We start from the raw sequence: 24863 nt of genomic DNA on the forward strand, positions 1-24863 counted from the left end.
AAGCGATTTAGAAATCGATAGTTTATGAAACTAGATCCCCGTTTCGATTGTTTGACGATAGTCTTTGTAGATAGATACCGGAGAAAAAGTAATTATAAATACAAAAAAAAGAAACTCAAAGTAATAATAGCCGCGAATAAATAAACCGATACTTAAAAAAATGTATGTATAAAACATAAATAAATAAAAAGAAGTGTTAAATAAAATTTTTACACGATGTCGGTTTGGATAAATCAAGATTACATAGTAAAAGGTTAGCTTATAATAAAATTTTAACTTCCGCTCGAATCGGTCTCTGTGGTCTAATCCACGCCTTGTATAAAAGGGTGTACATTAAATAGCAGTATATCCTAAGGAAGCCTTATGATAAATGGATTTTTATATCTCGTTAAGATTTTGCGGTTACGTTTTTGGAATATCGTCTCGATAAACGTTCGGCATCGGCCCTTAATATTTGTATTTTTATATTTTAATGATTATTACTTTCCCGTCTAGTCTGCGCTATAACTGATGTATAGCTCTAGACAGGAAAGTATTGTAATCGGTCCAGCGTGGACATATGCGATTTTCTCCGGATCTTGACGTTTTTATACCTAACGAACCGAAAGAACCGGATGGAAATTTTCCGGATGTTAATGTACGCGTGTGTGTGTGTGTGTTCGGGTCGGCCTCTAAATCGACTTATATATGCAGAACCGCTGGACCGATTTTGATCAGGTTAGTTCCTTTTATGGGGCATTGATGACGTTAAATTTTTAACGTAAAATGTCAAGGAGGTAAAGGAGCAAAGTCACCCTCGGTGTGTCGAGATTTCGCCTAATTAAGGACATATTTTTCTTAGGCGCATTTATTAACGATTAAAAATTAACAATATTTAAAAACAAAATTTTGCAAAACGGGACGGGAAAGTCCTACTATTGTGTTGTTACTTTCTTTTTTATTAAATTAAATTTACTTCCGTAGTTTTATTATTTCGTAGTAATGTAATCTAACGATTGTGCTACAATTAAAATTAACTAACTATTTGATTTCTGTTTTACTCGTGGTAATATTAGTATTGATTTCTGGTGGAGATAATTAAAAAGGGACAAACATATTCTAAAAACAGCGGCTTCCTCGTGGCCTGCAGTCAGATAAAAAAGTACATAACTTATCGGTTCTTCAGTTATTATATGTATCGATTAGTTTTTAGTCGTGTTGTTTTATTTATTATTTTTATTTCTGTTTTTTTTTTTTTTTTTTTTTTTAATAACTTAACTATAATATGTTACATTTCAAGATGCGCTTTATTTGTTTAAAGTAAAATTCTCTTTGATATTGTATACATAGTTATTTTTTTAATAAATCCTTCTTTAGTAAAAGTACATACGTAAAGTGTTGTTGAAAAATTTATCGTTTAGTTGTTTAGAAGATTGATAAACTTTTAATCGTCTAGATTATAAAAATATTCATCGATAAACTAAAATACCGAATATAGTTTAATATCAGGTTGTCATTACATTATATATGTATTTTATTCATAGAAATCTATAACACATCTTTCTATATGCTGTATTCCTAGAATTAAAATAGTATATGTATATGCGATGTATGAGGATGATTTAATCGTATTTATAATTTAGCTATGAGTTAATGTTCTTTACACATACACACATTTTCAGAGAAAATGAATCCATTCGTGTGTGTATATATACTATGCAGATTCTATTTAATCTTATTGAACTGATAAACGGTATACATTAAATTAAGGTGACTTTCTAACGGTTGTTATTGTTTTTCTCCGTTCTTTATAGTTTTCACATAACCGCATTCAGAACGTTTCCATTTTATTTTGAATTTTCGACGTACATTTTGTTTTTGGGTGTTGCAGATCGTTAAGATGCAAAATTATCGGATGTAGATATCCATCTGATTGTTAAATATTCAAACAAGTATTTCTTTAAGGGCAGCGCTTATTCTGATTTTACATAATTTTAACTATTTGCTAATTCTCAGTTCTAATAGAGGTGCCTGTGTATCTTCCTTCTTTTTTTGTTGAATGAGCACTCCTTTCTTTAGTTTTTCAACCGGATTTATTATTTTTTTATTTATAAAAATTTATTATAAAAAATAAATTCATTTGAGAGAGTTTATGTTTTATCCTCCCTAAAAAATAAGAAATTCTACCGTTCTTTGTGGATGAATTCCAAAAATCTAGTATAAGTAATTAGCGGTGTACGCGACTAACCGCATTCTCAAATTTTTCACCCGATATCTTTAATAGAATCTGACAACTTTTGCACCGGAATTTAAAAAAAAAGTTCAAATTTTAAAGAAAAAGCTATAAAGATGTTAGACAATAATTAAACTAATGTACCGCTTATTTATTACAGTTATTATTTTTTTTAAATTAATTTTTGCGTTGTATAAATACGCACATTTATCTTCTCGTACGAGTACTAAAATTTTATTTTTCTTTAACTTCGGGTTTATTAAGTTTTTCTAGTTTGGAGAAAACCTTTTCTGCTATGTAAATCTAAATTGCATCCGACTCCTTTGCGGCTGCTATGAAACGGTTACAAAGAGTGAGGTTTACGTCGTGGTGTAATTCTCAAACTTTCCTCTACGTCATTGAAGAAAAAGGCTACGTCATAAATTCCGAAACGTAATAAAATAATGTTATTTATAGTACAAATGTTCCTTTCAGCGATCAGCGTCCAGGTAAATTAGTTTATAGAATTATTAGGATGTTGACTAGTAGTTTTCAAATAATTTAGAATCGGATAATTATAAAATATTTTCTGTGATCGTACATTTTCATCATTTTGTTGCAATGTGTATGTGTGTGTGTGTGTGTGTGTGTGTGTGTATATATATATATATATAATACTAGCACACCTGGCAATGCTTTGCTGTTGCTAGATTTAGTGTATATATATATATATATATATATATATATATATGTATATTTATAGGTTAAATGAACGGAATTGAAAGTTTGATAAAATATTAACAAAATGAACATTACGGAACTTCACAAAATTTAACGTTTACCTTTTTCCGTTTTCTCATTGCCCTCTCCTTTTCCCCTTCACCTTGTCCCCCTTTTTATATATTCCCTTTTTCCTCTTCCTCCCGCTTTCCCTTTCCTTCCTTCTTTCTCTTTCCCTTATTTTTGTTTTCGCCTTTCGCTTTCATGTTTTCTTTTTCCTCCTTTTCCCTTTCTATTTCCTTCTCCCCGTTTTCCCTTTTTTCTTTTTTCCATTTTCCCTTTCTTCTCTTTTACCTTTTTCGATTTTTCCCCTCTCTCTTTTTACCCGCGCGCTTAATCGGACCGGTAGTTTTTTAGTTTATAGCGGACACACATATCGGAAACATTGAAATGTAATCGCAAAATATTTAGTATAACGTGTTTTGCATGCATTTACGTCCAACAGATAGCGCTGTTTTTTAAAGAAACAGATTTTTACCCGTCACAGGTGTGACATCTTAGGTACATGAACAGTAAGTATATAAAAACCCGCCGTATTCGAATGCGACGTTGTGTAAAATTTTCAAAGCGATCGGTGAAGAACTTTCGGAGATTTAAGATTTTTAACAAACGAACATTTACATTTTTTTTTATGTACGTTATAATAAATAATATTGTTTGTTCGAAAAAATGTTACGTCGATATCACTGCAACGAAGAAATCTCTATTACGTATCGTTGTTACGATCTGAAAATCGATATTATTTTTAATTTTTTCGATTTGAATCGCCATCGCTTTTTATTTTCCCGTCTAGATAGCGCTGTAGCAGAGCTATAGCTCTAGCAGGGAAAGTATTGTAATCGGTCTGATTTAGATATATGCGGTTTGCACCGGATCTTGAAGTTTTGACAAATAAGGAACCCAAAAAACCGGATGGAAATTTTCTTAATGTTAATGTTCAGCGTCGGCCTCTGAACTACCTTACGTCTCCAAAACTACTGGACCGATTTTGACCGAATCTGGTCAGATTAAATCTGTATATAAGGCATTGATGCCATTAAATTGACAATTTAAAAGGTCAACAGTGTGAGGCTGTAGAGCAAGGACACCCTCTGTATCACCAGATTTCGCCTAATTAAGGCCATATTTTTTTTTAAGGCGCATTTACTAACGATTGAGAAATAACAATATTTGCGAAATCGCACCCCCACTCCATAAAATGCTGCAGACTGCTGCTATGTTGCGACATCACAGGTGAGCGGTAGAATTAAATAAATGAATTAAATTTAAAGTTTAAAAAGGTTACTCTGTCTGACCGGACCTCTAACTCGGTACTTGGTGCGTTAAGCCTCGCGGTTACACCAGTCTGCTGACTGTATAAGCGAAATTTCTTCTATGTAAGTCGTTAAATTGTATCGCTTTAGTTAGTGCCGACCGTCGCCGCTACCACCGCCAAACCCGCGCGATTTAAATACGGTATATGCGTGCGCTTTAGCCTGAGAGAGAGACAGAGAGAGAGCGAGAGAGTGTGTGTGTGTTGTGTGTGTAAGACGTGCATCAGATACTGCTGTGTTGTCAGCTTTTTTTGTAGATTTAATTATATACCCGTATTTTCAAAAAATAAGTAGTCAAATCCCCTTGCATAAGTTAATAACTTTTTGTAGTAGGAACGACGTTATTTGCGTACTATATCATTAAGGTCTATTTGATACACCAGTAGTCGGGCAAATATGTTTGGACTGTTTATTTTTTATATTTATTTTATTATAGTAACCGGAACGTTTGGTATATAATTATAATTTAAAAATTAAATCGATTTTTTGAATAATTAATTCGCTTGTCTCCGAAAATTAAATATTCATCTCTGAAAGTTGTGTCTTTTGTATTATTTTTTTAAAAAGTTTATTTTTTGTACAAAAGAATTTAAAAATTGTTTTAGCTATAAGAGAAATAATAATTTTAGGATTATTGGACGTGATCTTTAAATATATATATATATATATATATATATATATGTATGTATATTCCAAATAAAGATAGAAATTAATTTTGGTTTTCATTTTTAAGCAGGAGTTCTCTTTTTAATTTTATTTTATCACTTACCATCGGCGTCAACTTCTTCGATAATTTCTTTTAGTTGTTTATCAGATACTTCATGTCCTAACATCTGTAGAATTGTACCCACAGTGTTGGCCTCAATGTAACCTTTGTTCTGTGCGAAGGCATCAAACGCCCTTTTTAAAACTGGAAAAAAACAATTCAAAATTTTAGTAAAATGTGTATATTTTACGAAGTGAATTAGCAAAATAAATGTTTTATTAGAAAATATTAATGAATTAAAAAAACATGCTTTTTATTATTATATATATATATATATATATATATATATACATGTAAACACACACACACACACACACACAAATAGTGTTTTTATTTAAAACTAGTTTAGACTTATTTTAGTGGTAAATAGATTTAAAAATATAAAGTAGCTTTAAAAATGACGCGATAAGTTGAATAACTTTGATGCGGCTGAAATTTAATGCGCACTAGAATGTAAGGGAAAAACAAGCTATCCCGCAAAGCGATAGGTGCTCCATCTTGTATTTTACTTCCCTACCGCTAACATGCCAAACCTCGTTGACCACACCTCTCATTCTCCGTTAGTCGCCTTTGTTATGGAGTCGAGTACGCTTAATAGTCCAGGCAGTATCTGTTTTGGGTCGGCCTTTTTCTATGTGATCGCTGATTTTTGCATTAATGCGTCTGGAATATCATCAGAAATGATTATTTCGTTATGCGCAGGTTGAAAAAGGTGTGCTTAAATTATTATTATTATTATTATTAAACAAAATGTAAAAAAAATCGCAAAAATGTCCATTTTTTCCTCCTATTTCACCAGATAACTCGATAATTGTTCATTTTTGAGAAAATATCTACAGAAAAAAGTTTTTTTATTAAATTTTAGATTCAATATCGTAGGTTACAAATCTAAAAATACGTCATTATCGATTCAAAAATAGCAATAACCGTCAAAAATGAAAAAAGCAAGATTTTTTTGGGAATCTCTTTCGCGTTCTTATACGCAGCACCTTTAGGGTTTTCTTCAAATATCTTTTTTATATGATAAAGCAACACGCAAATTTCAACAAAATCGGTGCGACAGATTTTGCAGATTAATTTTGCAATCCGGATTTAAAAAAACGTGGATTTTACCGTATTGTGTGAGTCTGAAATACGGTTTCTAGATACTTAAAAATTTAATCGTATATAAAAGAGCACTCGCTTTCAAATGCATTTTGAAAAATGTAAATCGGTTAATAAGGAGAGCCTAGGAAACTTTTCAAACGTACTTGCAATTTTAATAAAATTTCAATTTTAACAAGCAAAATTGTTTTTTTTTTTCTGCAACTGATATCTTCAAATATACTGGCAGACGCGAATTATTGCTAAATATGGGTCTATTAATTTATCGAGATAATACATTATTCTAAAATTTGCAGAATGGCGATCGATTTTGATCGGTTTTATCTCCAGAGATAATTAACGAATCGCAACTTTTTTTTTTTTGATTAGAAAGGAAGAGTCTTTCCGAGTGCTTTTAAGCTGTGCTTTTTAAAATTAAATCGTATAAAAATTCGTGAAGATATTCCATTTGTTTAAAAGCAAAGAAATTGCAAAATATATTTGAAAAATTCCTTAGGCTCTCCTAATTAACAGATTTCAATTTTTCAAATGCGTTTGAAAGTTTGAGTGCTTTCTTATATGCGATTAAATTTTCAGGTATCTAGAGACTTTATTTCAGGTTATATACGGTTTGGAAAAATCGCATTTTTTTTTCTTAAATATGGATTACAAAATTCTTGTGCAAAAGCTGTCCGGCTGATTTTGGTGAAATTTGCGTGTTGCTTTGTCGGATCAAAAAGCTCTTTGAAGCAAAATCTGAAGGTTCTGTGCACAATATAAGAACTCGAAAAAAATTTCCAATATCGTTTTTTTTTTCTTTTTTTTGTAGTTATTGCTATTTCTGCATCGATAATAAGATATTTTTCGATTTGAAACCGATACTGTGTATGAAATTTAGTAACTAATCGATTTAATAAAATTATTAAATTTAACAATTCGATTTATATAAAATTCAACTTAACGTAAACGCTTACGTAACGTAATTAATAACTATTAATTACGTAAATTTGAGACCTTTTGTAGGTTTTCTGTGGCGCATTATAATTTAAAATATTTGAACATCACGTTAAATAAAATTATTCGTACGGTTTCTTTTAGATGTTTGCTGTGTTTTTAGTAAATGACAGTACTTTGCTTAATACTTACGGGCGATTTGATCCTTGTCAAGATCCTCCTGTAAGAAAAAAAAGTATTATTTATAAATAAAATTATAAAAATATTGCTTATTCTCTAATGTAATATCTAAAAATATTTACTATTAAGGCAATAAATTAATCGATCGTTAAAGTAACGTAAAGCGCGATGATGAAGCGACTATTATTTTAAGCGGAAATTCTGGTCCGTGGAAAACGACTAAATTTATGAGAGATAATTGCATCTTCTTTTACTTTCCCGGCTAATATAACTAGAATACATATATTAAAGGAAAAAGTACGGTCATCGTGTCAAAAATGGGGTATCGGGTTATTTTTTAAATCTTTACGTTTCAGGATCCGACCGGTTCATCTAGACCGAAAAATAACATAAGTGAAATATTGCAGTGTGAACGAGACTCCCCGAAACTGAATCGTTTTTTAACCTTATCCCGACGGCAAGTTTACGGGCCGTTGTTTTTGTGTCTGTAATGAAGTATCTTGATGTGCTACAAATAGCTCTTTTGTCGACCGCAATACAAACCGCAGAACTTTATTTGGCACAAGATGTTGCGTCTCGTCGCCGGCGTAATCCTGTACGCGATCGGTTGAATGCGACTCTCCCGGACCGCCGGATGGGATCGGCCGAGGACCGGTTGACAGGGCTTGTTTGCCGTCGCATACTGACCCGATCTGACCCCGTGCGATTTTTTATTCGGGGTTTATAAAGAATCGAGTGTTTGTGCCATCGGTTCCGGCTGACCTACCCGACTTGAGATACAGGATTGAAAAAGCTGTCGCATCGATTACTCCGGACTTACCTATCGAAGTACGGGATAAATTCTCCGATCGGCTGGATGCGCCCGTGTGACGAACGGTAGTCGCATTGAACGCTTATAGGAAAAACCGTTTGTGTTCCTCTTTCATTTTACGTATATTTAATCAACCTACGTAAAACTTGAGAAATATTACTAAGCTTTAAAACCCCCGTATTAATTTTTAAACAAACAAACAAATTGCTACTTAAAATACCTTTTCTTCCGTATAATTTCCTCTCTTAAAAACGTATCGTGTATCTCTTTTTTATTACTGGTTTTTTTTTAATGAAGGGTAAGGGAATATGTCGCTTAAAAATGTTTTTTAATGATCGGTGTGGCGAAGAAAAAGTACTGTAACGAATACATTTCAGTACCGATTGCAAGCCGGTATTGTGCAATATTGCTCATACGACATGCACCCGGATAATTATTCGTATTTCTAAATTTTTGTTATTTACAGAAAAAAAGGAAAAGTACCTCAATTATACAAGTTAACAGTTAGTTAATCGATGGGAATCTAGTTTAAGGATCTAGCTTAAAGATTTTAAAACTCATATCGTTTTGCCGAAATAAATCTTCAGAAAAAATCAAAGAAAAAACCATATATCAGTAAACGCACAAAAATTTAAGGTTTTATTTTTATTATTGCTTTTTTATTATTTATCGACCTTAATTTTATCGTTATCATGTATAAATATGAACCCGGAGCAGACTTGTTAACTAGAAAAAATTAACGAATTTATTACTACAGGTTTTTCTTTCTTCTAAAAAATAACGTATTCTCTTTTTTTATTTCGGTCTATTCGCTTCTATTAGAAATGTAAAACTGTTTACTTTTAATTAGTAAAACCGCAAGCTGAAGACATTTTTATTATTATTTGTTTATTACATAAAAAAAAACAACAACGTTATCTTCTTAATATTAATTACCGAATGTTTTGATGAAAATTTTTTTTCTAAACTTTTTTCTCATATTTAATTGAATGTAAGCTATTGAAAATTAGGGTAGCTTTTACCTAAGGTTTTATTTTATTCACGAAAAATAAAAAATGAAAATGAACTCGGTATGAGATTTTTTTTATTATTATTTTTTTTAATTAATTTTGTATCGGTTGAAAAGGGAACTGTTTACTTTTTTAGAATTAATTTTGGATTTTTCTTTCGCATTTACGTTTGTTTCATAAATTTTAATTAATATTGCTCGTTTATTAAAGTAATCTCAGTCTTATTTAAGTGAGATTACTTGTTCTTTTAAATTTTCTTTACGTTAACGAAAAGAATATAGAATACAAAATATCATACTGTATTAGTTTAATTATAAAAATATAATTTTACGAAGTAACAGAGAATACCGTTTTTCTCTTATATATATATTTTTTAAACGTCATAAACATGCTCGTTAGAATTATTATTTTAATGAAGTGTTAGGTATTTTCTCGTTAAAAAAAAGTTAAATATTTTTTCCTTTTTCTTCCTTTACTGCTTCTTATTTAAGATTAATTTCTTTATTTTAAAATCCTTTTCTGTTTTATTTGTACAGATTGGTTTAATCGTTATTTATTTCTGCCTTCAATGCGTCACACAACGGAGGTTTTTTTTTGCCCGAAAGTATATATATTTAACGACTTTTTCTCGTGAACCGAATCCGATATTAATTAAAATAATTCGTCTCGGTCAAGCGTTTGACACCGGGCGTACGAGAAGATACGACTATGAAATAAATAAATAACATGGCGGACCCGTTTTTTCCAAGACGAAAAATCAATAAGCCTTTTGAAATTCAAAATATAGACGGGCGTCAAAAAAATTATTTAAGAAATAGCGGTCCGAGGAAAGGAAAAAAAACGCGTAAGGAAAGACGAAAGAGTACCGGTAGATAAGAAAACAACAAAGGAGAAGGAAATAAAATTGTACGTGGTCCTTAGGCAGTCATAATAACGAAAGAGGAAGTGATTAAGTTTGCAAATAATTATCCTTGAAAATTACTGAAAAATTGGATTATTAAAGTATCTGTTTTTTGAAACGGCATTTAATAATATTTTTCATTTAGAAGTAATAAATATCGCTATTTGGTACGATAAGAAAAATAGTTGAAGCAAGATTTGAGAGCGGTATAAGCCGCTTTCTACCGGTAAATTCTTAAGAGTAACAATCTTATCGTACAGGTTTACACGGTACTTCTTCATTTTACGCCCCCTACTTTTTTGTATTTTTACTTCCTTGTACGAAGTAAAGGACGTATTGTGATCGCAAAAAATTTCAGTTTATAGATTTCAACGGAAATATCCATATTCACTAGTTTCGGCATGACGTCTACTTTCGTACGTAGGTATCTCGCACGACTCAAAAACGATTAGACGTAGGATGTTGAAATTTTGGATTTAGGACTGTTGTAACATCTAGTTGTGCACCTCCCTTTGTGATTGCAATCGACTGAACTAAAAGTTTCCAAAAAAGCCTTTTTCTTAACTGCAGTATTAAACCCCGATTGAGGGCTTTTTAACGATATATCATAACCGGTACTTATTTTCTTCGTTCCAGAGTTACAGCCAAATGAAAGTTTAACTAATGAAATATTTGGATGATTTAAGGGAAAGGCACACGGTTTGAATCAGACTTCATCTCCTTTTTTAGTTTTTTAACTTTTTTTTAAAACCTCTGATTGTAAAAACGTTTTACAATTAATAATAATTCAATATAACAATAAAAAAAATATATATATGAAAAATATCAAAAGTTATTGATGAAATAAAATTTTATATACTTTTAAAAATGTGTAATTTAATAGGCGTACAAGGAAGTCATTTGGTGTTCACATCAGATTTTTTCACATAAAAATTTTACTTAATATTACATATTTTGTAATAATAAATGAATAAAACGTTACAGAAATACTGCAGTAACCCTATAACTCGATAAAAATACTCAATAATAACTTAGAGAAAACAGAAAACGTGCTGTTTTATACCGGTCATTTTAAACATTCTCCATATTAACGTACTTTACATATTAAAAATATAATCATTATTGCTAATAATTATAAATATAATCTAACCAAACTTAACGTACGCTTGCTTCGCTCGCTAACCTTGACTAATTAACGGTAATGTTTTGATCGTTTAAATAATAAATTCAGTAATTATTGCAATTATTTAATATTTAAATAGTCAAAACATTACTGTTAATTATTCAACGTTAGCGATCAAAGCGAGCGTAGGTTGAGTTCGGTTAGATTATAATTTATGTGCAAATACCTCCAAATACCCCCTGATTTGGAAGGATTCTGCGTCTACTGCCCTTTCTCTTTGAAAACGAGGTTATGTCTAATTCTACCGACATTCGTGGAACACATTTTTAATAAATGATCAACACACACACACCTCAGGTACATTTTCCAATCCGTTATCGCTTCAGTTAACATTAACCTACGTTCGCTTCTTTCGCAAACCTTGACTAATACGTTAATATGTCTAAAATTACCGGTATAAAACACCATTTTATTTTATTTTCTCTAATGTTTTATTCATCAATTATTTTAAAATAAATTATATTAGTATTTCTTACGTGAAAAAATTCGAAAAAAGTGGGGTGCGTAGAACGAAAAAGTACCTCTTTACTTTGAATTATGAAGTGTAAAATGCTTTGCCATCGCCTTTTTCGCCGGTGTAAGTATGTTGTACCGAATTTAAATTTAAGCAAAATTCGCGTGTTTTTCGGCCTGGCAAATAGTACCTTTTCTTTCATCTCGCAACAGCAATCGATTGTACAGTGGATATCATTACTTTCAAAGAAAGAAATTTTAGTTCTTCTTTTTATTTACCTCGCGTACGGTACATGAACAACAGGGTTAGCGTGCATTACTGTATTCGATTAACGTTAAATAAGTTATTGAGAATTATAATGGACGTTAATTAACTCGAAGTCGTAGCGTTAAGGTATTTAAAAAAACATGATATACATTTGAAATTAATCGGTTTTTATTAAGCGCTTAATCTTTTTGTATCTTTAATAAATACCCTCTATAAAGAGTTGTGAATTTTATTTTTTTTAAAATTATAAATCGATAAAAAGATTTAAATTATTTTTCTATTACGCATCGACTCTAAATCATTAAAATTTAAAAAAACAAATTTTAACTTTAAAAAATATTAGAGTTCGTAAGATGCCCCTTCGTAAATCCGGCCGCAAAGGAGCAGTAAAAATTAAACAGACTGCCCGTCGTGTTTTACTGCATACATTTTTATCTATTAATGTTTTAGTCGACTATTTAATCTCGTTGTATGAAAAAATTTCTAAAGGGAATTTCAAAAAAATACTATCTAAGTGTAGAAAATTTATCAAAATCGGATGAACTGTTCTCACGATATTTCCGGGTCAATAGAAAATTTTCTTGCGCTATAATTTTATTAAGCGATTAAACATGTGATTTTTTCGTAGGAAATTCTGCTTGATTAATGAAATATAACTCTAAAGTTACGTCTATAAATTATTTCTAACATGCATTTTACCGTTTATTAATACTTTTCCCAGGCGTAGAAAGCGTATGTCTGTTCTTCTGTTTGTCCGATTACGCATGTACAAATATATAATGTAAAAAAAAATGTAAAAAATGAAATAATTTGATCGGTTTAAGTGTCTTCTCCGTTCCTCGGATGTAGTACGTAATTTCAGAATACCTTTAGTATCCTGTTTCATTTTGTGTATTCTAACCTTTATATCTTCTTTACTGTTTTTACTTTTATCCTCGCTTAATGATGACGTTAATAACGAACGATACGATCACCGCACGTTAACTAGTGAATAGAACGGAGTTTGTAGCGCTCGTGTGCATTTTTATGAGCTTGGCGTCTTAATAAGCAGATGCATATTTGGCTAGCCGAAGAAGGCAACGGGAATCCGCTTATTCTCCGCTTTAATTGATAATAGGCTGGCGTGAATTACTTCTGACAAAAAAAGTTTTCTTTGTATGACTTGTAACTCTTTCGGTCGAGTATAACAGTTACGGTTTTGGTATTTAATGTTCGTACATTAAAATACACGCCTTAAACAAGTATGCGCACAATTCATCTATAACTAGCCGATATTCTTGTAAAAGTGATCGATATTTTAATTTTTATTTAAAATTAGTCAGAATATCGTAACCAGACCGTCGGATATCTTTTACTTACCCGTCTACATAACCCTATACCACAGCTGTAGCTCTAGAAGGGAAAGTAGTCGGTACGATTTGGGAATACGCGGTTTGCACGAGATCTTTACGTTTTGACACCAAAGCGACTCTAAATACCAAAAATCGGATCGAAATTTTCCGGATGTTAATGTCTCGGTATATTCGTGTGTGTGTGTTCGGTGACGCAATCTAAATCACCTTACATCTCCAGAACTACTGCACCGAGTTTGACCAAACTTGGTCATATTACATCTGTATATTGGCATTTTCCCTTTAAATTTTCAACTGTAGAGTAGGGTCAACCTCAGTACGTGGAGATTTCGCCCGATTAACATCATATTTTTCTTAGGCACACTTGTTAACGATTAAAAAAATAATATTAGCAAAAAAGGTTTTTGAAAACTCGCACCCCCACCAGAAAAAAAATGCTGTTGTAGTGACGGCTATGTTGTGACGTCACAGGTGAGCGGTAGAATTAAATATACGAATAATATTTATCTTGAACTCGGTCGCCCGGTCGTTAAGCCTCGCGGCTACACCACCTGCCGACCGTACAAGCTAAATTTTTTCTACGTAAGATTATTTAGGGCCGACCGTTATCGCCATTACAGTCACACCCGCGCGAATTAAATACGATATGCGCGCGCGCTTTAATAGAATCGTCGAATTAAATTAAGGAAAAAATATTATATTTAAATAAAATTATAAATATTTTAAATTAAGTTGTCTGTTTACGTGCGTAAACTGTACATCACAAACGATCCGCAGTTGTAGGACTTTGTTTTGTTTTTAATTTTATAATAAAAGTTTGTAACTTTTAGTTTTATAACGCAATCGGTCTGCCGTTTTACCGTTTAACTAATTAATTTCTTTCTTTGTAATCTGTAATGAATTTTTGTAATTTACTATTTCGTTTAAATCGTATTTTGTTTTCTCTCTAAAAATAATCTCGTTGAAGAATTTTAGCGCCCTTTCTTTTTTTTTAAATTTAGCCCTTTAGTATCGAAAAAACGTTACGTGAAATAAAAGATATAAGATTACTTCGGAAAATAATTAAAAATTTTTCAGTATATGAGAGTTTTATACGTAATTTATATAACGAAGTATTACGGATAACACGAGGTAAATAGGGGTGGTTTAGGATTGCGGACAGGTGGATTTTATGTACGAAGATATATATGGAACGGTGGTACATTGAGGGATTCGTCGGTGGTATATTAATGAGTTAATGAAATTCAACGGGTGTAGTTCACGGTGTACCGTACGACGGTGACGGCGGGTTGTTCGTACCGTATTACGAATATATTCCGTAGGCTTAGTTTATTCTATTTTCATCCTTCTCTCTCTTACTAATTTCACTTTCCTCTGTTTCACTCTCTCACCGTCCTCTATCCCTCTTTATACACGAAGTACGCGAGTAGCAAACTACGAGAGTCGGATGATCTCTTGTTAATCTCCTTTTTCTGTATTTCTCTCACACACACTCTCTCTCTCTTTATTTTCATTTCTATTTCATCTTTAAATTTCCTTCTCCTTTTTCAACCGCTCGCTTCGTATCGTCTTCGTTTTTTGTTATTTTCTTCTTTTTTCTTTGAAAACCAATATTTTATTTATTAACTTTTACGTTTGCCGATATAGTTGACGCGGTTGCAATCAAAACACAAGAATATCCCGTGGAAAAAATCGTGTCGATAACAAACATTTTTTTTTAAAGTTAACTAAGTAAAAATATACTTAAGAGGTATGAACGAATAAAAATGATGTTTAGATCGGGTCGGACGTTTTTTAATTTTCGATAATTTTTTAATTAATTTTGAATCGAGTGAGGAATTTGACTGCGGATGGAGGAGTAAATGTACGGTCAGAAGGAAAAGTCTTGAACGTTCTTAAATATTTAATATTCTGTAACGTGGAAGTCGAACGGCGGTAATAATAAGCAGAGTTAATTCTGAAAAGAAAGGGTTTATTCTCCTGCGAGAATCCCAACAGAATTTGAAAAAAGGTTTCGTTACTTTCTGTTTCTTGTATGTATATTCCGTTAAAAGGGTTTACGTACGAGTAGAACGCGTTGAAAAATAATATGGAAAAATGTAGCGAGAATGTAAGTTCAAAGGGCTTTAAGGAAGAGTAGAAGTTATTCTTTATGAAAGTAATAAGAGAAAGAAACATTCTCTCGAATAGGCGTATATTTAAAAATGCCTATATCCAAGGAAAGGTAGAAAAAAACGTGAAATAAAATGACTATTTTGACTTGCAAGATGAAGTCACAAACAGGCGAATAAGGGTGGAGAACCACCGGGCACCAAAGAAGAAGAAGAAAAAAAGGGGCGTAATTGAAAAAGATACGAACATGGCATTACATAAATGAAAGATCACTGTTGGTTTATTAATCTTATCCGGTTTGTTTGATTCGACGGAAATAATCGAATCCAGCGCGCTCCGGGGCATATCATATTGCCAAATTGCATTATTATTTCTACATAAAGGAAACTTTGTAAAAAGTTAGAAGACCTATTAGAGTCGGCTAAATGAGCTTGTCTATTTTCAGATTCATTGCTATTATTTGAGCGCAAGGGAGCCTCCTCTATGAATCATGAGACCTTGCCGTCGGTGAGGGGGCTTGAGTGCTCAGGGATACAGAGTAGCTGGACCGAAGGTGCAACCGTATCGGAGAGGTATCTGTTGAGAGCCAGACTAAGGAATGATTCCTGAAAGAGGGCAGCAGCTCTTTCAGTAGTTGTTAAGAGCGTGAGTCAGAATGACTTATACGGCCGTATCAACATCACTCGGTCCTCTGAGTACTGCGCAGCTGAAAGCGATGGAAAACTACAGCTGCTTTTTTTGCAAGAAAATGTGGCTCTCTGCATTTTCATATAGCAATGATTACAAATTTTGATGGTTAATGGCTATCTATTTTTTTTTTGCATCGTCTTCACACATTTGAGTGGGTTTTTTCTATTTAAAAATACTTCAAGTTACCGGCCATCGTTTTTAATTAAGTTCTATTCCGGTCAGGAATGGTTTATTTTTTTTTTGTTCGTCCGGACCACCAAGGATATGTTTACATAATAGTTTCGAACTTTACCCGATATCTTTTTACTCTGTTTTTTTTCTTCCTGAGTCAACTTTCTTTCGTTATTCCCCTTATCCTTCTCTGAAAAATTAGATTCTTTGATTAATTTTCTAAATCGGTCGTTATTCAAACAGGTTTCTTTGGAGATTTGAAAAGTTTTAAGATAGTTTTCTATTTCTTTAAATCGACTAGTTTTAATACAAGTTAAATACTAGTTTTGTTAATCTATTTTCGCTCATTCAGTATAAATACCAAAAAAAAAATGTAAATCTCATCGAATTTTTATGTCATCAGATTTGACGTCTTCGTATTTGACTCCACCGGATTTAGATTTACTTTGTTTTTTTTTTTTTTTGCGTGTAGAAGGGGAAAGCTCTACAAGCCACCGTATGCCCGTACGTACGGTAGTGTGTCGAGCTTTCACCGACTAAAACCCCCCTCTTCAAAACACGATACCGAGACCACCATTAAGGTATAACAGAATCGTACGGGTGATAATTGGATTTCAAACCAAATTTTGAACCCGATTTTGAACTACCTTTTTATCTAATCTTACTTCATCAAATCCGAGATGTTTGATGAAGTAAGATTAGGCAAAAGGTTAGCTGAAATCAGTGGCTTTGACGGATAACCCGTTGCACATTATTTAATAATAAGACAAACACCAAAAGTATTGGTATTATTACAAGTAAGGGCACCACGCTTCTGAATGTAATTTGTCAAATTATCATTATAAATTTCAAAGAAATTACAATCGGGTATATATATATATAAACAAGATGTAAATATTCAATAACTAAAGTAAGTAAAATTTCAAACATTATTAAATATATTGTTCTTCCTATTAATATAAAAACTTTTAGTAAACTTACGATCAAGCGCTAAAAAATATATCTATTTAATAAATATATTTTTATCACTCGATCGTAAATCTAAATATCTATACAGATAATAGAACAAAAAAATAACCAATTTTTCGATCATTTTTAAATATTCTTTTACCTCCTTTATCGTTACCGGTATACGAGTAACAAAAGAATGAAGTTTATCTTAGAAATTTAAAAATATTTCAGTAGGTTTGTATATTGCTAGATAATTTAATTAAAAATATAATACATTTATCCGGTATTAAGTAAAACTTAATGTATTTAATTTGCGATAATCTTTTATTAAAAACACGGCGTAGTCACTTCATATTTAATATTTAACTTTTTTACATTTTAAAATTTTTTGTCGGTTATTATTGAGAATAAAAAAAGGCTGTTACCGTAGTTATTGTATCGTGTAAATAAATAATTCGTTGATTATATTTTATCCAAATGCGTACTTTATTACTTAATTAACGTTTTAGAATCAATAATAATATTATATTATATTATAATAAGTTGCGTTTTTTTTTTTAACGGAGGAGGGGAACCTCTACCGGTCACCGTACGCTCGTATATACGGTAGTGTCGGGCTTTCACCGACCCCCTCCCCCTCATCACATGATGCCGAAAAAACAGCATCATATGGGATAAATTTTGCCCTAGTTTGGCTTCCGATAGAACTTCATTAAACCTCTAGAGATTTAATGACGTTAGATTAGAAATCAAACCAAATTTTGCCCTAGGTTTGACTTCCGATAGAACTTCATTAAACCTCTAGAGATTTAATGACGTTAGATCAGAAGTCTAACCTAATTTTACCCTAGGTTTGACTTCCGATAGAACTTCATTAAACCTCTGGAGATTTAATGACGTTAGATCAGAAGTCAAACGCATTCACTGATAAGCCATCGCATATATATTGTCAACAATAACACCCACACGAGCAAACGTGTTGGTGTTATTATTTCAAATATTAATGGTACGTTTCTAATTGCAATTTTTCCGGTTGCTAATAAGCATTCGAGAAGCATTACAATCGGGTAGAACAATACGTACCTGTTAAAAAGATCTAAAAATTCAATAGCCGAAATAATTAAAGTTTCAGACTTTATTAAATTTATTTTCATTCCTATTAATAGGATAGAAAACAAATTGAATAAAGGTTTCAAAAGTTTTAGTAAAATTACGAGCACGTAATAAGTAATATAATTATTAAATAAATATATTAAATCAAAGTAATAAATAACCCAATCATCTATCATTTTTAAATATATTCTTAATGTCCTATATCGTTACCGGTAGAGGATAAGAATGAAGTTTATGTTAGAGATTTAAAAATATTTCAATAAGTTTGTTTGTTGCTAAGTAATTTAATTAAAAATGTAATATACATTTATCCGGTATTAAATAAAACTTACTGATTTTAATTTGCGTGAATTTTTTAATAAAAACACAGCATTATGGAAAAGCGATTTTTTATTATATAGATTTCATTTTAAGTTGAACGCTAACCCCATTTTCTGCATTCCCTCTTTTAGCGAAAGGGAATAACGGTTTGGTTATTTATAAAAGATGAAATTTTTTTGAGCCGCTGCTCGTTTGGATAACTTGAATTTAAGAAACGTATAAAATAATTGGAAATAATAATAAGTATGCTCATAATAAAATTCAATCACAGAAGATGATTGCAGAGACGACCGAAAACGTTTTGAGTAAGTAATTTAAAATGTTTAAAATATGAAATTTTGTTCGTCTTATAGATTTAAAGATTTTTTTTTTTATTTGTTATTATTACCGATGTCGTTGACAAAAATGTATTGAAAAGAGAAAAATAAGCTTTATTGTAAAGGTTTCCATGCGGCATTTGAAAGAAGAAAAAAAAAGAAAGAGCCTCGCGATTACACCAGTCAGCCGACCATACAAGCGAATTTTGATCTATGTAAGCTGTAAAATAACATTAGTTTTATTAATTCCGCCCGTCGCCGCTAGTACTGCCACTCCCTCGCGAATTAAATACGGTATTCGCGCGCGCTTTTTTAGAATCATTGAATTAAACGAAAATATATTATACTTAGATAAAATAACTATTTTAAATTAAGTTATGTGTGTAAACTGTGCATCAGAAACAACCCGCAGCTATTTAATTTTTATAAGACGTAGGTTTTATAAATTACTTTTTTTTGTACGAATAGTGTTTTATTCCTCCTCTATGAATCATGAGACCTTGCCGTCGGTGAGGGGGCTTGAGTGCTCAGGGATACGGAGTAGCTGGACCGAAGGTGCAACCGTATCGGAGAGGTATCTGTTGAGAGCCAGACCAAGGAATAATTCCTGAAAGAGGGCAGCAGCTCTTTCAGTAGTTGTGGGGGCGTGAGTCACAATGACTTAAACGGCCATTTCAACATCACTCGGTCCTCTGAGTACTGCGCAGCTGAAAGCGATGGAAAACTACAGCTGTTTTTTTTCTCCAAGAAAATGTGGCTCTCTGCATTTTCAAAATAAATAATGGAGGCGCCTTCCTTGGTAAAATATTCCGGAGGTAAACTAGTCCCCCGTTCGGATCTCCGGGTGGGGACTACTAAGGAAGGGGTCACCAGAAAATTAAAAAATAACATTCTACGAGTCGGAGCGTGGAATGTTAGAAGTTTAAAAAAGGTCGGTAGGCTAGAAAATCTAAAAAGGGAAATGGATAGGATAAATGTGGATGTAGTAGTAATTATTGAGGTTCGGTGGGAAGAGGAAGGCGACTTTTGGTCAGGTGATTTTAGAATAATTAAAAATATAGTTAAAAGAAGAGACAGACTTATAGGCCACATACTAAGGCATCCTGGAATAGTCGCTTTAATATTGGAAGGACAGGTAGAAGGAAAAAATGTTTGGTTCCGTGATTTTTAAATAATTAGTGAGGATTTAAAAAAAAATTCTTTTGTATGTGTTCTAGTAAAGTTTTGTTAGGATTTTTTTACAATTTTATCAGAAAATATTGTAGATAACAGCTTTTATAACGCTTTTAAGGTCAAAAATCCATATCAAATTTTGCCCCGTAATTTATCAAAGGAATATGCCTGCGACATTTACATATAATAATGTATTGAATGTATATATAATGTATTGAAATATACATAAATATCGTAGGCGAGTGTATAGAATGGAATGGATATATATATATATATATATATATATTTATTTATTGTCTTTCTCCGCATTTGTTGGTGTTGAACTATTATCTACAGTTTCATCGTCAGATCTCTTGATCTCTCCATTATATGCTTGTCTTTTTCTTTTGGGTTCTGTGCGTCGTTAATGATAACGATATAAGAAAGAGAGAGTGTTTGTGAGCGCGAGAAAGGCGGGAAGGAAGCGAACGTGTGAGAGAGATGAAGATGCGGTAACAGATCGTGTGATTTGAATGCCGATATTAAGTTGCCGTGTAGTTTTGTTATACAGCGCTTTTCATCATTAGAAACACGCGCTAACCTCCCTCTCGCACATCCTATACTCTTCAGCTTCTTTAACTATTCCTTATCCCTTTTGTTGCGATCTTTTCAATTCAAGAGTACAATCGTTGTTGAAATTCACCGTATCGTTCGTTCCTAGCTAACTGTAACTATGCTTCTTGTATTTTAAGTAAATCGGTACAATAGAACTCTACACCCTACTAAGTCTCAGTCAATTTGAAACTGACTTCTTGTCTTATGACGTATTTTGTTTCAAATGTTCAATCTAATCTTTTAAATTAAATATTTTATTATTCATGTATGTATGGTTATATATATATATATATATATATAAATCGATATATATATATATATATAAAATTCAATTCCCGGGAAGTTTGAATTGTAAATTAATTTTCAACATTCACTTTTCTGTTTTTTCAATGTTTATATATATATATATATATACATAATACACACAAACACCAATTTTTCCGATACTTTGCCGATAAATAAGATTTTTAATACAAATGTTCTTTCTCACAATCACCATGAAAAAATAAATATCATAAAAATAGAATTTAATAATATGTGTAATGCTTAATTTGTATTCTTGTCCTAATTAGGATTGAGCTGTCGAATTATTTTTATTGGAAATTGATAATTCTTGAAACAAGTTTTAGTGTTTGCAAACTCCACAGCTGTGCCAGGTTCCGGCATATACGTAGATCGGTCGGGTGAACGTAAACCTCCGCAACTCGCTTCATTATAACGATAAAAAAAATTATTTTATTCCCTAGTCGGTTTTATATTGACATACGAAATTAGTAAATCCTATTTTGTAATACTTGTCTTAAAAAATAAACTATACTACTTTCTTTTTCTAAAGAAAAAGTCCTCTAATAATTAAAACTTTTCTCTTTTTCACGCTTTACCGACCGTTTTCCAAGGAATTAAGAAATATTTTTTTAAGTAGTAAGCGTCGGTTTTGAGAATAAATATATTACTGTTAACGATCAGGTTATATAACGTCGAATACAGAGTGTTCCAGGACGTATTCGCCGAACCTCAGGACCCCAAAACGAGCGATGACGTTCATATCGACGTAAGTCCTATTTTGCTTTGTTTTCCTTCTGGACGTTATTTTGTGATTCTCAGCAAAAAAATTATTTTTCAGGTACGGGTAACCTACTTAAATTGAATTTGGCAGATCTAAGATTAGCGTCTTGTTCTATAATGTAAAAAATTTTGCAAACGTCCCTTTCAAAAATTTACTCTGTATGCTATTTCTTGTTTGAAATGCCGGCTCAATATTTTTTTTTTCTATTGAAAATTTTTAAACTTCTTTTTAATTTTAGATTTATATTTAAGCGTTCCTGTAAACCTCTTATGCGCTTAAACGCATCGGCAAAGTTATTTGTAGATTGAAATTCGATCGGATGCGGAATAAAAGTATTTTGCTGTAACGATAAATAATACCGTATTTAAATTTTATAAAATTAATTTTTTGTTTTAGATTTTACGAACGAGGATACTTTATTCTCGATACGTGAAAAAACTTTCAAATGTTATTTATTGTTGTTTTGCCTAAATTTCCATTTCCTCTTATTTTTTTTATATTTTTATTATGCTTATTTGTTTGTTAAACAATATATCGATATAATTCTGATAGAGTTGATTCTTAAATTTTATATTTGTTTTATATCGATGTTACGTAAATAAAGTTTCTCGCAATTAAATTCTATACAGGCTTTGTTAGACATTTGTATTTGTTTATTAGAAATTTAACAAACCTAATTTGCGGCTAACCTAAAAAAACCTTTTTGTTAATAGTTTTTTTTAATCATCCTGTATACCCGAGGTGTAACAAAAAAAAATGTCGTTTTCGTATTCTACTTATCGCGATTAAAAAAAATGTTCGATGTAAAATAATGATAAATTTCCCCTTTTTTCCGTCTGCTAGAAATTCTGTGTTTTTTAAAGAAAATTTATATCTGAAAATCTGATAGAAGTTTCACATATAATGTTTAGCGCGTATGTTTCCGCTAACTTTCTATAACAAATAAAAATTCCGGGGCAAACGCATTCATAAATTTCAAAATGGCGGTTACATCGATTTTTTAATTTTTTATACCTCCGTAACTGTTAATTTTATTAAAAATACGTTTTATTAATCAAAACGTCTATGATTGTGAACAAAATGACGATATACCTTTTTTAACTCGGTCGACAAAACAGCAGAGTTATTTCAAAAAATCGGTGACCTAATTTTCAGACGGATTTCATCTCCACTACTGGTAAAAAATTACCACCGTAGAATTATTAAAATAGTATATAGTAAATTTAATTAATAATTATCTATTAAATAATAAAATAAATTAAATTTAGATACAAACAGTTGTGTTTAGTGTAACTACACTAAAACTTTGAGAAAACTTTCACAAAAATTTGTGGTATTACTAGCAACGTTTTGTTACATTGTGTGCGTGTGTGCGCGCGCGCGCGTGATTTTCAATTTTTCCAATAAAACGAAGCAAGACTTTTTTAGCTCTTTTTACCCCTCTTCACTAATCGTTTTACTACGTTTATTTATTTTTCGAAATTGAATTTGCGTATACGTGAGCGTGATTGTTACGTAATTTAAAATATAAATTGATAAAGTCGCTAATTTGATTTTACATTCATCCGATATCGCCGGTACGGATGAAAGGAATTATTCGGTACCCGTTTCGTAAAAATATATGCAGCCTTTCTGAGTTACGAGGATATACTACCCGAATATATGAGGGTGATATATTTCACCCTCGCGGTTTAGTCGGATAAAAAGTAGTAACACGTTCCCTTATTCTGATTTTTTTTAAGTTTAATTTTGAATAAAGCGTTCGCATACGTACAGCGGTTTTATTTTTAATTTTCTTTTTCTCTTCTAACTTTGTACACGGGTGTAAAGGGATAAAGATATAATGATAAACGTGTACGGAGGTAGTTTTGCTGTACCGATTAGAAATAAATTTGGTTTTTAACGGCCGAGGAAGCGAGGAAGAGTACATTGTAAACTTGTTAAGCGGTCCGATCCCGAGTAAATTTGGATCGCGTGCGTAAACGATCGATTTATAAGTACGTACCGGTAAGTATATCCAGGTGTGTTTGTGTGCGCGTTCGATCGCGGTGCGGGAGAATGTACTTTGCGATAGAGAGCGGCCGTCAACTTGTCTTCGTGGCAGTTCATTTTAAGAATTAACCGATCGCTCCTAGCCGGATAATCTCGCACGAATGTCGGCATCAAGGATTACGCCTGAGGAGATAATCTTTCGGGTTTATTAATTAAATGTTTCTACTCGATTATATTCTATGAAATTTTGTTAATAATAAATAAATTATTCTTATATTTTCTCGATCGCTGCGTACTGTTGCGGTTATTTTCATCCGTTTACAACGAAAGTATTTTTTCCCTCCGTCTTCTATTTTTTACAGCGGACTGTTTTCGAGATTCTTTTTAACATTTTTTGAGGAATTTCCTCTTATGATTCCCAACTGCAAGTTTTTTTACGTAATTATTTATTTCTTCTTCTTCTTTTTCATTTTAATAAAGTATTTTTGCGGAAAAATTCGAGAAAATTTAGGATAAAAAATAATATATATCTCTGCGTTACACATATCTTTAATTTACGCTCGTTAGACGTGTTTCTACGTCATTTCTCTGGTTTTTTTTTTTTTGCTTAATAATCCTTTTTCCACGCTTAACAAACGCATACTACACGCTTTTCAGTTTTTTTAGAACGGATCTTCTTTCTTGCGGCAAATATTTTTGTAGAGTTGTTAATTTTTAAACAAAAAATATATTTAAAAATATACGTTTTCTATAAATGCTAAAGTTCGTCTATTTACAAAAGCATCGCGCGAGAACCGACCGACCGATTCCTTTTAAATTTTTAGGATACGTTTGTGTTATCCAGGGGAAGATTTTAAGCCGTATATCGAGGCCCTAGTCCCTTTGTAGGTTAAGATATTAAAGATATTCGTTAAAGAATCAAAAATTAATCCTTCGTTATATTTGTGTCACCTTGGCTACAGAAATATAATAATGTAACCCGATTAATTTTTGTTTCTTTGATGAATATCTCTAAAATATTTAACAATCTCACAACTCTGAAAATAATGAACGTGTCCAGGGGGTCGTCAAAGGGGTCCAGGTGGCGGAGGCCTTTGGTTTGACGATCGGGCGAACGG

General features: G+C 31.8%; 1 protein-coding gene across 1 annotated transcript in view; it reads right to left on the bottom strand.

The window, feature by feature from the left end:
* The window catches only part of LOC142332006 (troponin C, isoallergen Bla g 6.0101-like), a 39518-nt gene that overhangs the window by 10301 nt on the left and 4354 nt on the right, over positions 1 to 24863 (bottom strand). The window contains exons 2-3 of the mRNA XM_075378063.1: positions 7280 to 7307; positions 5054 to 5194 (exon numbers count right to left, since the gene is read on the bottom strand). Of these exons, the coding sequence (XP_075234178.1) occupies positions 5054 to 5194; positions 7280 to 7307 (169 nt within the window). The remainder of the gene's footprint in view (positions 1 to 5053; positions 5195 to 7279; positions 7308 to 24863) is intronic.

This window comes from Lycorma delicatula, chromosome 11, assembly GCF_047948215.1.
Source record: "Lycorma delicatula isolate Av1 chromosome 11, ASM4794821v1, whole genome shotgun sequence".
Lineage (NCBI taxonomy): Eukaryota > Metazoa > Arthropoda > Insecta > Hemiptera > Fulgoridae > Lycorma > Lycorma delicatula.